The following is a 15,865-nucleotide window of genomic DNA, read 5'->3' on the forward strand; positions in this document are numbered from 1 at the left end:
GTTTACTCAACGCATCCTCAACTAATCAGTAACAATAACTCACCAGTAACTCACCTCGTCGGTAACTTGTCATTAACTCGTCAGTAACTCGTCAGTAGCAGTAACTCGTCATTAACAGTAACTCGTCAGTAACAGTAACTCGTCAGTAAAAGTAACTCGTCGGTAACAGTAACTCGTCGGTAACAGTAACTCGTCGGTAACAGTAACTCGTCATTAACAGTAACTCGTCAGTAACAGTAACTCGTCAGTAAAAGTAACTCGTCGGTAACAGTAACTCGTCGGTAACAGTAACTCGTCGGTAACAGTAACTCGTCGGTAACAGTAACTCGTCAGTAACAGTAACTCGTCAGTAAAAGTAACTCGTCGGAAACAGTAACTCGTCAGTAACTTGTCAGTAAAAGTAACTCGTGTGTAAAAGTAACTCGTCAGTAACAGTAACTCGTTTGGTAACTTGTCAGTAACAGTAACTCGTCGGTAACAGTAACTTGTCAGTAACAGTAACTCGTCAGTAACAGTAACTCGTCGGTAACAGTAACTCGTCGGTAACAGTAGCTCGTTGGTAACTTGTCAGTAACAGTAACTCGTCGGTAACAGTAACTCGTTGGTAACTTGTCAGTAACAGTAACTCGTCGGTAACAGTAACTCGTCAGTAACAGTAACTCGTCAGTAACTCATCAGTAACAGTAACTCGTCGGTAACAGTAACTCGTCAGTAACTTGTCAGTAACAGTAACTTGTCAGTAACAGTAACTCGTCAGTAACAGTAACTCGTCAGTAACAGTAACTCGTCAGTAACTCGTCGGTAACAGTAACTCATCAGTAACTTGTCAGTAACAGTAACTCGTCAGTAACAGTAACTCGTCAGTAACAGTAACTCGTCAGTAACTTGTCAGTAACAGTAACTCGTCGGTAACAGTAACTCGTCAGTAACTTGTCAGTAACAGTAACTTGTCAGTAACAGTAACCCATCAGTAACTTGTCAGTAACAGTAACTTGTCAGTAACAGTAACTCGTCAGTAACAGTAACTCGTCAGTAACAGTAACTCGTCGGTAACAGTAACTCGTCGGTAACAGTAACTCGTCAGTAACAGTAACTCATCAGTAACAGTAACTCGTCAGTAACAGTAACTCGTCAGTAACAGTAACTCGTCGGTAACAGTAACTCGTCGGTAACAGTAACTCGTCGGTAACAGTAACTCGTCAGTAAAAGTAACTCGCCAGTAAAAGTAACTTGTCAGTAACAGTAACTCGTCAGTAACAGTAACTTGTCAGTAACAGTAACCCGTCAGTAACTTGTCAGTAACAGTAACGCGACAGTAACAGTAACCCGTCAGTAACTTGTCAGTAACAGTAACTCGTCAGTAACAGTAACTCGTCAGTAACAGTAACTCGTCGGTAACAGTAACTCGTCGGTAACAGTAACTCGTCAGTAACAGTAACTCGTCAGTAAAAGTAACTCGCCAGTAAAAGTAACTTGTCAGTAACAGTAACTCGTCAGTAACAGTAACTTGTCAGTAACAGTAACCCGTCAGTAACTTGTCAGTAACAGTAACTTGTCAGTAACAGTAACTCGACAGTAACAGTAACCCGTCAGTAACTTGTCAGTAACAGTAACTTGTCAGTAACAGTAACTCGTCAGTAACAGTAACTCGTCAGTAACAGTAACTCGTCGGTAACAGTAACTCGTCAGTAACTTGTCAGTAACAGTAACTCATCAGTAACAGTAACTCGTCAGTAACAGTAACTCGTCAGTAACAGTAACTCGTCAGTAACAGTAACTCGTCGGTAACAGTAACTCGTCGGTAACAGTAACTCGTCAGTAACAGTAACTCGTCAGTAACAGTAACTCGCCAGTAAAAGTAACTCGTCGGTAACAGTAACTCGTCAGTAACTTGTCAGTAACAGTAACTTGTCAGTAACTTGTCAGTAACAGTAACTTGTCAGTAACAGTAACTTGTCAGTAACAGTAACTCGTCGGTAACAGTAACTCGTCAGTAACTTGTCAGTAACAGTAACTCGTCAGTAACAGTAACTCGTCAGTAACAGTAACTCGTCGGTAACAGTAACTCGTCGGTAACAGTAACTCGTCGGTAACAGTAACTCGTCGGTAACAGTAACTCGTCGGTAACAGTAACTCGTCAGTAACAGTAACTCGTCAGTAACAGTAACTCGTCAGTAACTTGTCAGTAACAGTAACTTGTCAGTAACAGTAACTTGTCAGTAACAGTAACTCGTCAGTAACAGTAACTCGTCAGTAACAGTAACTCGTCAGTAACAGTAACTCGTCAGTAACTTGTCAGTAACAGTAACTTGTCAGTAACAGTAACTTGTCAGTAACTTGTCAGCAACAGTAACTTGTCAGTAACAGTAACCCGTCAGTAACAGTAACTCGTCAGTAACAGTAACTCGTCAGTAACAGTAACTTGTCAGTAACAGTAACTTGTCAGTAACTTGTCAGTAACAGTAACTTGTCAGTAACAGTAACTCGTCAGTAACAGTAACTCGTCAGTAACAGTAACTCGTCAGTAACAGTAACTCGTCAGTAACAGTAACTCATCGGTAACAGTAACTCGTCAGTAACAGTAACCCATCAGTAACAGTAACTCGTCAGTAACAGTAACTCATCAGTAACAGTAACTCGTCTGTAACAGTAACTCGTCTGTAACAGTAACTCGTCGGTAACAGTAACTCATCAGTAACAGTAACTCGTTGGTAACTTGTCAGTAAAAGTAACTCGTCGGTATCAGTAACTTGTTAGTAACAGTAACTCGTCAGTAACTCATCGGTAACTCGTCAGTAACAGTAACTCGTCGGTAACTTGTCAGTAAAAGTAACTCGTCAGACACTAGTAACTTAATTTCTCAGTAACTTGTCTGTAACTCGTCAGTAACAGTAACTCATCGGTAACTCGACAGTAACAGTAACTCGTCAGTAACAGTAACTCTTCAGTAACATTAACTCGTCTGTAACAGTAACTCATCAGTAACAGTAATTCGTCTGTAACAGTAACTCATCGGTAACTCGTCAGTAACAGTAACTCATCGGTAACTCGTCAGTAACAGTAACTCATCGGTAACTCGTCAGTAACAGTAACTCGTCGGTAACTCGTCAGTAACAGTAACTCGTCGGTAACTCGTCAGTAACAGTAACTCGTCGGTAACTCGTCACTAACAGAAACTCATCAGTAACTTGTCAGTAAGTAACAGTAACTCGTCAGTAAGTAACAGTAACTCGTCAGTATGACTCATTATCAGTAACTCGTCGGTAACCGTAACTCGTCATTATCAATGACTCTAACTTGTCAGTAACTCGTCTGATTTACACCAGAACAACATTTACATGCTATATTTACAGCTCCAACTGTGAATAAACAGTGTTTTTTAAGAAATTAACTTTTATTCATCAGGGACGCATCAATTTGATCAAAAGTGACATTTATAATGTTACAAAAGATTCAATTTAAAATAAATGCTTTTGGACATGTTTCTTGAGCATCAAATCATCATATTAGAATGATTCCTGAAGGATCATGTGACACTGAAGACTGGAGTAATGATGCTGAAAATTTAGCTTTGATTATCAATAATAAATTACACTTTACTATATATATACACACACACATATATATATATATATATATATATATTCACATAGAAAACAGCTGTTTTACACCGTAATAATATTTTACTGTTTTTACTGTATTTTTGATCAAATTAATAGAGCCCAGTTAAGATGGCCGCTTACCTGTGTGCAGTTCTTCCAATTCTCTTTGCTGGGTTTGTCCTCGACGATCTTAGTCGCGTACTTCAAGGCCCTCGCGTACATTTTGTTTGCCAGCGCGTGTTTGTAGGAAAATGTTAAAACCTGCAGACAGGAAATCATTGCGTCAAATAAAACAGCAAATATCATATCAGGAGTCGAGTCACCTTGTTTCAAGCAGCTTTACAGTGATAACCGGAAAATAATGCAACAAAGTTTGTTTCTAGAAGAAAATAGCGTCACATTCCAGCTTAAGTTCAGTGATGGTTAATGTTTGTCGTAAAAAAGTTATTAATTTAGTCAATTTATATATATATAGCCGCTCTGGAGAAAACCGTGATGTCATCATCCAGCTCAGTTCAGTTCTCATATAATGGTGTCAATGCAGGAGATCAATAATAATGTTGAATATTAAATTAAGGAGTCAGTCCTGAGCAGTGTACCTTAGAGTCAGTGAGCTCCGCCCACTTCTGCACCTCCCAGAAGGTGTCAGTCAAAGCTTTGACCACGCCCCCCGGCTCGTCCTCAGACCCGCCCACTTCTCCAGCGCTGGCACCGTCCTGATCCACCGGCTCCATCAGCTGATCGGCCAGAGCACAACCCTTCCGGCACAGAGCGTCCAGCAGAGACGCCTTCTGCTTCTCCATGTCACTGCAGAACCCGCACACGCCATGAACACTCCATTAACAACATAAACACTTCATTAATGCCATAAACATGTCATTAAAGCAACTGACACTCTATTAACGTCATTAACACTCCATTAACGACATAAATACTCCATTAACGCAATTGACACTCCATTAAACACCCCATTAACACCATTGACATAACAGTTTAATGGTAATATAATTGCTGTCATCATTTTAAAACATTTTTTACATGATAATAATAATAATAATAATAATAATTATTATTATTACTACTACTACATTAAATATTCGTTTTGTACTTAACAGTACGATTATATATTGCCGTCTTAATCGTAAAATTTTGTTTAAATTAATAATAATATTATTTTTATTTAATTGCACTCACAATATAAGACAAAGTAATTGCAATTTGACTTTTCCATGAAATCATGCAGCCCATGTGTTTTGGCCATAGACTGTAAAAAAATATTTGCGTAGTGACGTCACCCGTAGTGTTTCTGAAGAGCATTTTTGAAGCCCAAAGTGGGCGGAGCCGGCCGTCGCCGTCTTGGCAGTGCGTCACTCCCGGATGAACGAAAACGGGCAGCGAGGCGGATTAGCTGAGGTGACGTGACGCTAACAGACAGCAGACAAACGGCTAGCAGTGACATCAGCGGCAATCCACCTGTCACTCAAGAGGCCACGCCCTTAATTATAAGTAACTTTAAGGCTTAATATAATTTAAACTAATGAGTTATAAAAATATTCACCCCCCCCTCCCAGTCATCATGAAGGGCAAACTTAGCTATATAGACCAATACCACTTTTTTTACCATGGCGTAAACATGTTTTTTTCCGCTGTAAAGTTGGGCATTTTAACATGGGGGTCTATGGGATTGACACTTCTGCAGCCGGTCTCTAGTGGCCAGTGGATGAACTGCAGTTTAAGTCACTTCAGTGTTGGATTGAAGAGAGAAAGGGAGGTTGCTGCTTGTTTTTGGCCCAGAATGCAGTGCTGCAGGCATGAACGGTGGCTCTGTACCTCTTGATAGCGACAGCATCTGGCCGCGGGTCCGTCTTCATGCTAAGGTAAACGGCCAGCGCCGTCGGGTCGATGTGTGACATCACCGTATCGGCCGCCGCTACGATCTCTCCCAAACGCTTCAATCGTTCCTGCATGAGACAGAGGGAGTTGGTCATGCGAGTTTGAGAACGAGCAACGGGTCAGATTCAATTCAACAAAAATGTATTTCGGTCCTCACAGATAATTCTCCAAATTGGGTAACACTTTATTTTGATGGTCCTTTTTGAACATTCTGTTGACTTTAAGTAACTTTGCAACTACATGTCAACTAACTCTCATTAGAGTATTAGTAAACTCTGCTTAATATCTGCTAACTCTTTTTCTGTGATATTGTGATGCTCCCCAACAGATATTCTATTGACCATAAGTAACTTTTGCAACTACATGTCAGTCTACTAATACTCTACTAACACTGCACCTAAACGTCTACTAACTCTCATTACAAAGTTACTTATAGTCAACAGAATGTTAAAAGGACCATCAAAATAAATAGAAACCAAAAAATTATATACAATAAATGAAAAAGCTGTAGACCGGTGCTTATTATTCATATCCTTTATACATAAACCAGAGAGGAAAGTGACGCTCGCTAAATAATTGATTCATCCAAAATAAACAAACCGTTACATAAGAATTTCCAAAATGTAAATACATGATTACAAAGGTACACATATCAGATTTTATTACAATAGTTTACATATGACATATATAATTATATAACTCAATATGAATAATTTGTGTATCACCTTGTTTTTAAACTAGTGCTGTCAATTGATTACAAAAAATAACACTATTAATCACACATTTTTAACAAAGACAGTATATTTCAACTACTTGTTTAATGGCATCTTTTTACGAATGAAGGAGCATCACTGATACTAATACAGCTATTGATGTCTGGAATAAAAAAAATCCCCCAATTTTAAGCATTAATTATAGCCATTCAATATTACAGTGTAATTAAACACTATCATTTTTTTTTACATTTATTAGGCTTCAAAAAACAACTTTAAATTTAAGTGAACTTCCAACAATCCTCACATAAACCCATAATAAATGTCATATTTACCTGTGCCCTTCCTGTCTAACATATACAGAAATTGAATAAAGTTATCAAGCAGTCTGCACTGCATTAGATTAAATATAGATGAATATATAATATTAAATATATTAAGACTTTATTTAAGACTGCTCTTATGTTATGAGGATACTCTACAAAACGGACATTGTGGCATAATTGTGTGTTATTGTTCATTCAAGATACAAAAGAGAACTGTAACGGCGCGTCTTTCTGTGTGTCGTGTGTGTGTGTGTGTGTGTGTGTGTGTGTGTGTGTGTGTTTAAACAGGACATTCACAGGCAGAGTGTTCTCTTTTGTCTTGTCGTGCTTGAATGGTTTAAAAGCATTTATAAGAGCGGGATCATATAATGTAACGCTAGCCAAAGATGACAAAAATTAACGGATGCTGCGGTAATTGTGTTAAATACGCGTTAAATTGTACAAAAAATAAATTGCATGCGTTAACGTTGACAGCCCTATTTTAAACATTTTCTTGAATTTACAGAGTGATGTACAAAATTTTAATTCCTTATCACAATTATTCCATATGTCTACCCCTTTAACAGATATACATCTACTTTTTGTATTAGTTCTTGCCCTTACTGTTTTCAACATATTCATTCCTCTTAGTTTATACTGACTTTCTCTTATTTTCGAACACCCTCGTAATACAATTCACCCTTCGCAGGGAGTTTGATTGACAGGCGATCTGACCAATAATAATACACCACCTGCCATTTTTGTCTGACAAAGCAGTCCGGAGAGTTAGTAGATTAACGTTGGAGGATTAGTACTTGAAAAGCAGTGTACTGACGTCTTTCCACGGTTAAAACAACATTCCTTCTGATGTTCATTCATGTTTATTTGATGCTATAAATGAACTAGAAGAGATGATCGGTTCGCGAGGACAGAGCAGGATACGTACTTTTGATACGAACGGTCTCAACTTTCAAGAAAATTAAACGTTTTGTGGCTCTTTAATGTGTCGTGACAGAACGTCTCAGTTAAAGCGTCTCGTCACCCGATCATCTCTTCCTTCTAGTTCATTTATAGCATCAAATAAACATGAATGAACATCAGAAGGTATGTTGTTTTAACCGCAGAAAGACGTCACTACACCGCTTTTCAAGTACTAATCCTCCAACGTTAATCTACTAACTCTCCGGACTGCTTTGTCGGACAAAAATGGCAGATTCGGCGGATGGCGAATTATGATTGGTCAGTTCGCCTGTCAATCAAACTCCCTGCGAAGGGTGTACTGTGGATGTGTCTGATCTGAGCGGTACCTTCTCGGAGTCGAGCTGGTGGAGTCTCTGGACGTGCAGTGGGAGATGTGTGGGAAACGCCTCCTTCAGCTCCTCGTACAGCGAAACACTGTCCAACCTGAACACACAGGGTTAACTTCCTCAATGAGAACCACGACCTTTGATGACCTTTGCTCCAGGACATCATTAAATACTAACTGTGACTATATCAACCTGAACACGTAGGGTTAGTTTCCCAAGGGTTCGTACAGATACTGTCAAATTCAATTCCACGGGCTGCAGTGTTAATTCTGTGTGAAAAGATTGTTATATCGATAAAATTAAACTATTTTCACATTTATTGTCTTTCAATAATTAAAGCACTTTTCAAGTACCTGTTCATAAATATGGCTGTTTTCAAGGGTTTTCCAGGACTCAAATTTCAAAAAGTCAAATACAAGCACTTAAGCTCCTTGTACAAACCCTTGTGTTCTCAATGAAAACCATGGCCTTTGCTCCAAAACATCATTAAACACTAACTGTGACTATATCAACATGCAATATTGCGGACGAAAAACAGACAAGACTAAACTGTAATTTAAACATTATTTCTCTATAAAAAAATAAAAATTGTAGATGTTTTTAACAAGTCACTTTGAGCTTTCACGTGTGCGGTTGCCAGATCTCAAGAGTTCAAATCCCCTAATCAGAGTTTTTTAAAGTCCCCCTGTGGTGAAAATCCAGCGTTTAATGTTGTTTATGTGTCTATGTGGTGTTTTTAATACGCTTTAACACAAATCATGTGTAAATTCATAAGTCGACAGCATTGCTGAGTATTTTCTGCTTAAAACTGCAGTGAACCAAAGACAGTCTCAAAAACACGCTTTGAAATCGCTGGTGTTTCTGACGTCACAAACTACCTTGTAACCAATCAGATCAACGTGTGATCGTCAACGAGTGGATCTCTGAGTGAGTGAGTGAGTGGAGGCGGAGCTCATTTGCATATTCATAGAACCGCGCATACTAAATAAGGCAAGGGTGTCGAGTTACATTCAAGCTATTTTAAGACACGAAGATATTTTTTCCAGGAAAAAACATTTAAATATGTAATTTTGGTGATCAAAGGAGAGTTTTAAGTGATAAAATTATTGACAACAGGGGGACTTTAAAATGATAAATTTTCTGCCCTGTGTTTTATGTAATCTTCTCAATCTGGCAACCCTCTCTCCACACTGAGAATAAAGCGCAGGTGATCTGAGAGGTCGACTGAATTATGATCAAAAATAATAACCGTGAAAACACAGTTAACGAGTGAGGACTGACTTGGTCATCCACTGGATCTTCAGGTCTCGCAGCGCCTCGCTGAACTCGTCCTTCACGTCCTTCTCCTTCTCCGCATCTTTCTCCTTCTCTTTGCCATTCTTGGTTTTGTTGGGAGCAGGAACCAGGTGGTAAAAGATTGGCACTATGTCCTGCGTGAGAATGAGAGCAAAGATGAGAATCACATTACCCACAAATCCATCTGTTCATGTGAATGCGACTGACTGACACTAACATAATCGTGAGAAACGCATCAATATACAGACCGACTCGGGTATCAAATACCAACCAACTAATGACTTTACTGCAGCAGGACGTGTTTATATAGTTTATGAACAATGAAGATGCACGGAATTAATGTGTTTCATTCTTTTGATTTGAGTCCATCAAGTTAAAAATTAAATAAAAATAATCAAATAGTTAAATTAAGGCAAGACACCACAGGTGAACAGTAAAAACTAAAAGGTATTCCCTTGTTGATTAATCACAGTACATTAAGGCAACTGTTTTATATTGCAAGTGTGATAAGTGTTATATTTAAATATGCAAATGATGCATTAACTAATTAAATATGCACAAATTTGCGTACAGTTCCGGAACATTGGATAAAGTCAGGTTAAAAACTCATTTGATTTTGTTGACATTTAAGAGGTTTTTCCAGAGGGAAATAGATTTATCACTCAATTTTAAAAAAGCTGATTTTTACCACGTTTTAGAGAAAAATAGTATATGAACAACCCTTCAGAATATAGATATGAATAAATCTGTAAAGTTCGGTGTGTGTGACGCTGCTGAAGTGCAGATTTCTGACTCAAACTCTCCGTCTTTAAAGAGGCTTGAGATCAAATAACTGTTTTTCTTCCACTAGTCACAGGTTATATACGGAAAACTGAGCAGTGCATGCAAACACTGGTTTAGCCTGTAGAGTCTCGCCTTAAATAAATTGCACAGGGTTTCATTTAATGGAATATCAAACATTAATATGATTATCGCATATAGAAAGCATCTTACTGTTGGATTTCCAGTGGTCACACTGGCCAGCACTAGTGTGTGTGAATATTGCCTTTAAAGGGATAGTTCAGACTAAAATGGAAATAAAGTCATCATTTACTCAGCCTGCTGTTGCCGCACACGTACGCCCTTTTTTCTTTTTCAGACCACAAAAGGAGAATTTAAAAAACCGTCGTAATGGCAGTGAATATCGACCAGCGTTTAGAAAAGACTCACAGAACGATCCACATGTTCTGGGGGTTTACGATATTGATTATTGATGATTCAGCATTTAATGATATTTAATGTTTTTCTGAGTCTCATGATTAAAGTCAAGCGCAGAAGATCAACGGCATACAATAATACATTACGTTTCAGTTTGTTTTTCAGCAAATCCCATCATAAACACGTGGAACACACACATGCGTCGCATCGGATCATTCTGTGAAACGCTCGAGTGTTTTTAAAAAGCTGGATGATGGACGACATTCACTGCTATTTATATGAACGAGCGCGAGCAACAACGCTAAGCCATGGTCACTATGTAGAGTACGAGTGCTAAACAATACAGCGCATGCAAATAATCAACACTATTACCAAATGCAATTCATTCTTAGGGAACATGCTTTGAATTATTTTTATAAATATTGAAAAAATGGGTTAAAAAACAAAAAAATTCTTACAAAATAATATTCAGGTGAAACTCGAAAAATTAGAATATCGTGCAAAAGTTTGTGTATTTCAGTAATTCAAATTAAAAGGTGAAACTAATATATTAAGTATATATAACTATATACATATGCATGATTATACTTTTCAGAGCGCCGACATTTCTGTATTTAAAATCCTTTTTTTTATTGATTTCATGTAATATTCTAATTTTCTGAGATTTTGAATCTGGGGTTTTCATAAGCTGTACGCCATAATCATCAAAATTATAACTTTTGCACGATATTCTATATTCATGTTTCACCTGTATAATAATAAAGTAATAAGTGTTAAAGTCAGTTTCTGCACACTAACGAATGCTTTCATCATAACTAACAGTGCAAACGTGAATAAGAGATTCGTCGATTATAACGGGAGTTTTGGCCGTTTGATTGACAGCTCCAGCGATTGTAAAGGGAGCGTTCTTCGATCGCTTTCTGTATAATTTAATCACAGATTATTCTTTTAAATTCTCCTTTTGTGGTGCGCAACAGAAAGAAGGGTGTACGTTACTGAGGGCGAGTTAATGATGACTTGTTTAGGGTGTACGATCCCTTTGATTGGATCATTTAATTGAGCCCTGCAGTTTCTGATTATGTGATATTACAAGGTTCTGTCGTATCTCTAGCCGTTCAGTACCTTTTTAAATTTTCCTTGTCGTTTGGCTGATGCTTGTCCCTGCTGGTCAGAATAACACACATCAGAGAGAGAAGCACACACACACACACGCACACACACACACACACACACGCACGCACACACACACACTCTGTCCTCTCTATCCTCTGCTCTCTACTCCTTCACATCATCATGATTCACTGTAAGTGCAGCAGTTCAGGTGATAATGACAGATGATCATATACAGGACAGTGAGACGATCATGATCATATACAGGACAGTGAGACGATCATGATCATATACAGGACAGTGAGACGATCATGATCATATACAGGACAGTGAGACGATCATGATCATATACAGGACAGTGAGACGATCATGATCATATACAGGACAGCGAGATGATCAGGACAGCGAGATGATCAGGACAGCGAGATGATCAGGACAGTGAGATGATCAGGACAGCGAGATGATCAGGACAGTGAGGCGATCATGATCATATACAGGACAGCGAGATGATCAGGACAGTGAGACGATCATGATCATATACAGGACAGCGAGATGATCAGGACAGTGAGACGATCATGATCATATACAGGACAGCGAGATGATCAGGACAGTGAGACGATCATGATCATATACAGGACAGTGAGATGATCAGGACACTGAGACTATCAGGACAGCGAGACGATCAGGACAGTGAGACGATCAGGACAGCGAGACGATCAGGACAGCGAGACGATCAGGACAGTGAGACGATCAGGACAGTGAGACGATCATGATCATATACAGGACAGTGAGACGATCAGGACAGTGAGACGATCAGGACAGTGAGACGATCAGGACAGCGAGACGATCAGGACAGCGAGACGATCAGGACAGCGAGACGATCAGGACAGTGAGACGATCAGGACAGCGAGACGATCAAGACATTGAGACGATCAGGACTTAGACGATCAGGACAGTGAGACGATCAGGACAGTGAGACGATCAGGACAGTGAGACGATCAGGACAATGAGACGATCAGGACAGTGAGACGATCAGGACAGCGAGACGATCAGGACAGCGAGACGATCAGGACAGCGAGACGATCAGGACAGTGAGATGATCAGGACAGTGAGATGATCAGGACAGTGAGGCGATCAGGACAGTGAGACGATCAGGACAGTGAGACGATCAGGACAGTGAGACGATCAGGACAGTGAGACGATCAGGACAGTGAGATGATCAGGACAGTGAGATGATCAGGACAGTGAGATGATCAGGACAGTGAGACGATCAGGACAGTGAGATGATCAGGACAGTGAGATGATCAGGACAGTGAGATGATCAGGACAGTGAGATGATCAGGACAGTGAGAAGATCAGGACAGTGAGACGATCAGGACAGTGAGACGATCAGGACAGTGAGACGATCAGGACAGTGAGACGATCAGGACAGTGAGACGATCAGGACAGTGAGACGATCAGGACAGTGAGACGATCAGGACAGTGAGACGATCAGGACAGTGAGACGATCAGGACAGTGAGATGATCAGGACAGTGAGATGATCAGGACAGTGAGACGATCAGGACAACGAGACGATCAGGACAACGAGATGATCAGGACAACGAGATGATCAGGACAACGAGACGATCAGGACAACGAGACGATCAGGACAGTGAGATGATCAGGACAGCGAGATGATCAGGACAGCGAGACGATCAGGACAGTGAGACGATCAGGACAGTGAGATGATCAGGACAGTGAGACGATCAGGACAGTGAGATGATCAGGACAGTGAGATGATCAGGACAGTGAGATGATCAGGACAGTGAGACGATCAGGACAGTGAGACGATCAGGACAGTGAGATGATCAGGACAGTGAGATGATCAGGACAGTGAGACGATCAGGACAGCGAGACGATCAGGACAGTGAGACGATCAGGACAGTGAGATGATCAGGACAGCGAGACGAGCTCAGAAGCAGATGCTTCATCACTGAAAAGGTGCTGGTGTTCAGCTGACGTGTTTAGTCAAGTCACCTACATTTTTTATATGGTAGTTTTACCAATATAGATTAGTTCAAAGCAGCTTTACAGTTATAATAGGAAATTAAAGTAAAGTAAAGTTTAGGGCTGGACAGTAAAGCATTTAAACTCGCTCTGTTTTAAAGCCTGCCAAATGCACAGATGTAAATATTGTAAACTCAACTCTTGAATGAAATTTAATATACCGGTGTCGTATAGTCTATCGGGAGCCAGCACCATGACAGTGAAAAACAGCAAATGTGAAAGACATGCTCTTGCATCACAAGTTGCTGATGTTCTGCACTCGTAACAAGATTTATACGTGGAGTCATTGTGAAGCACAACCACCAGCCGTGAAATCAGAACAAAAAATCAATTACTGATCAAATCTTGCACACACGTGTAGGGGTGTGCGATACGCATCATCTACAAAAATATCAAATTTAATGATGTGGACGCTGACACGGAGTATGTCACTCATGTAAAAGCAAAACAAACAATGAGAGCCCATGTTTTGACTGATGTAGTCTATGAAATGAAAACGACTCTATAAATACTGTATATGGTTTTAGTCTTATACTTATATATGATAGTCACAATTGTGTGTTATAACTATATAACATTATAACTGACTTATATAGATTATATTCATAAGTCTAAATAATTGACTTATAGCTATTCAAGTCCATTATAAAGACTTTATAACAAGCAATTCTGACTTTATAACACATAATTGCGACTTCATATCACACAATTCTGATAAAAAGTTAGAATTGCGAGATATAAAGTCGCAATTACCTTTTTTATTTTTTTATTCTGTGCAATAAACAAGCTTCAATATAAACCAGCACACAAACACACTCCACAAAATAGCTTTTAATTATTGTTACCAACAAATTCCCCAAAATTATTCATTATTGTTTTGTGCCGGTATCGCACACCCCTACATGAGGAAACCGGCGGGTATGAGAACACAGACGGGCCGAAGCGGACGCATGCAGATCGAGAAGGAACGTCGTGTTTGAAGACTCACTGCTTTTTTGCCGAACTCACTCTTGGGCAGAACCAGAGAGCCGGTGATGTATCCGCCCGGACCGGCACCCTTCGGGATCCTGGAACACAAACACAAGCATCGGCATCCTCTGATGGATTTTCTTAATTAATCAAAACTGACATTTCATTTTCTTGCAGGAATAACATTCATATGCTTCTGAATCTGAAACCTTTTGGTCAAAAACACTCTGTATGTTAGTGAATCATGTACATGAATATAACAAAAGGGGAAATGAAACTAGACGGATCTTAATTTATAACCTCGTGACTTTGTTTTCTTGATTACTTCACTTTGGTACTCAGAGTTTGGTTCTACCTAGTAACAGAAGGGTTTGCATATGAAGAACCAATCAAACTGTAGGGAAGTTATGTAATGCATCATGTCACTTTTGCCATGCTTCTATTCTATAAAAACTGTTGTATTCTTTTTGCTGGTGGGATTCTCTCTGAAATTGATCCTCCAGCTGTGATTAAAGCAGATTGGAAGGTAATGCCTGGAGTCGGTTTAAGTAATGCTGTGCAACAGATTAGTGGAGCACTAGAGACCTTATTCCCAAGTGATGGTGTTCAAAGGGGAACGAGACGTCATTCAACTGAGTGTGAGACTCTTAGGTGGGGTTAAGATTGCGGTCAGGCAACTATAATTTGCTTAATTCTTAAGCATTTAATTAAACTATGATTAAAAATGCTTAAGAAACAACGATTTCTGATATTTTGAATTTGGACTGCAGTACCTATCTCGGCCACTAGCTGTCATTCTTACAGACTGCACCTTTAAGTTTATGACAGCTAGTGGTTGAGATAGGTACTGCAGTCCAAATTCAAAATATCAGAAATCGTTTTTTCCCCGCCTCCACAGACTCGACGCTCACGCGGGTTGCCAGTTTGACGACGCGCAACAGGAACGTGCGCAATTGACAACGAAAGCCGATGAGACTTACACACTAAGTTAATGAGTTGATTTATCTTCGTTTTAATATGCTCTCGTGCATAGAGATTTTTAGATGGGTATTGAGGCTTTTTAGGTTGTGTGGATGCCTTTTTAGCTTTTTAATGCCTTTTTAATGCCATTTTTAAACTTTTTAATGCCATACACGTCCCATGACTAACCACAGATTATATATATATATATATATATATATATATATATATATATATATATATATATATATATATATTAGTGCTGTGCGTTAAACGCGTTATTAACGGGGTTAACGCAAACACATTTTAACGGCGTCAATTTTTTTATCGCGAGATTAATGCTCTTTTTGGCCTAGCAAACTTTGTATTTTTTTCACATGCTGTTGCAACAACTAGTAACGTTAGAAAAACTACAACATCACACCGGATAGCTAGACCGGAAACAAAACAACAGGCACGCCGCACG

At 39.4% G+C, this 15,865-nt stretch overlaps 1 protein-coding gene across 3 annotated transcripts in view; it reads right to left on the bottom strand.

The window, feature by feature from the left end:
• Positions 1–15,865, bottom strand: part of tpp2 (tripeptidyl peptidase 2) — a 51,685-nt gene that overhangs the window by 1,154 nt on the left and 34,666 nt on the right. The window contains exons 22-28 of one of the 3 annotated variants that reach the window (XM_077238008.1): positions 14,459–14,537; positions 11,436–11,474; positions 9,102–9,250; positions 7,821–7,917; positions 5,433–5,563; positions 4,202–4,409; positions 3,744–3,863 (exon numbers count right to left, since the gene is read on the bottom strand). In XM_077238008.1, coding sequence (XP_077094123.1) covers positions 3,744–3,863; positions 4,202–4,409; positions 5,433–5,563; positions 7,821–7,917; positions 9,102–9,250; positions 11,436–11,474; positions 14,459–14,537 — 823 coding nt within the window. Of the gene's footprint in view, positions 1–3,743; positions 3,864–4,201; positions 4,410–5,432; positions 5,564–7,820; positions 7,918–9,101; positions 9,251–11,435; positions 11,478–14,458; positions 14,538–15,865 lie in introns of all 3 variants that reach the window. The other 2 variants (XM_077238007.1, XM_077238009.1) reach the window with 2 other exon arrangements.

Source organism: Siphateles boraxobius, unplaced genomic scaffold, assembly GCF_051911475.1.
Source record: "Siphateles boraxobius isolate OS27281-9 unplaced genomic scaffold, OSU_SipBor_1 215, whole genome shotgun sequence".
NCBI lineage: Eukaryota > Metazoa > Chordata > Actinopteri > Cypriniformes > Leuciscidae > Siphateles > Siphateles boraxobius.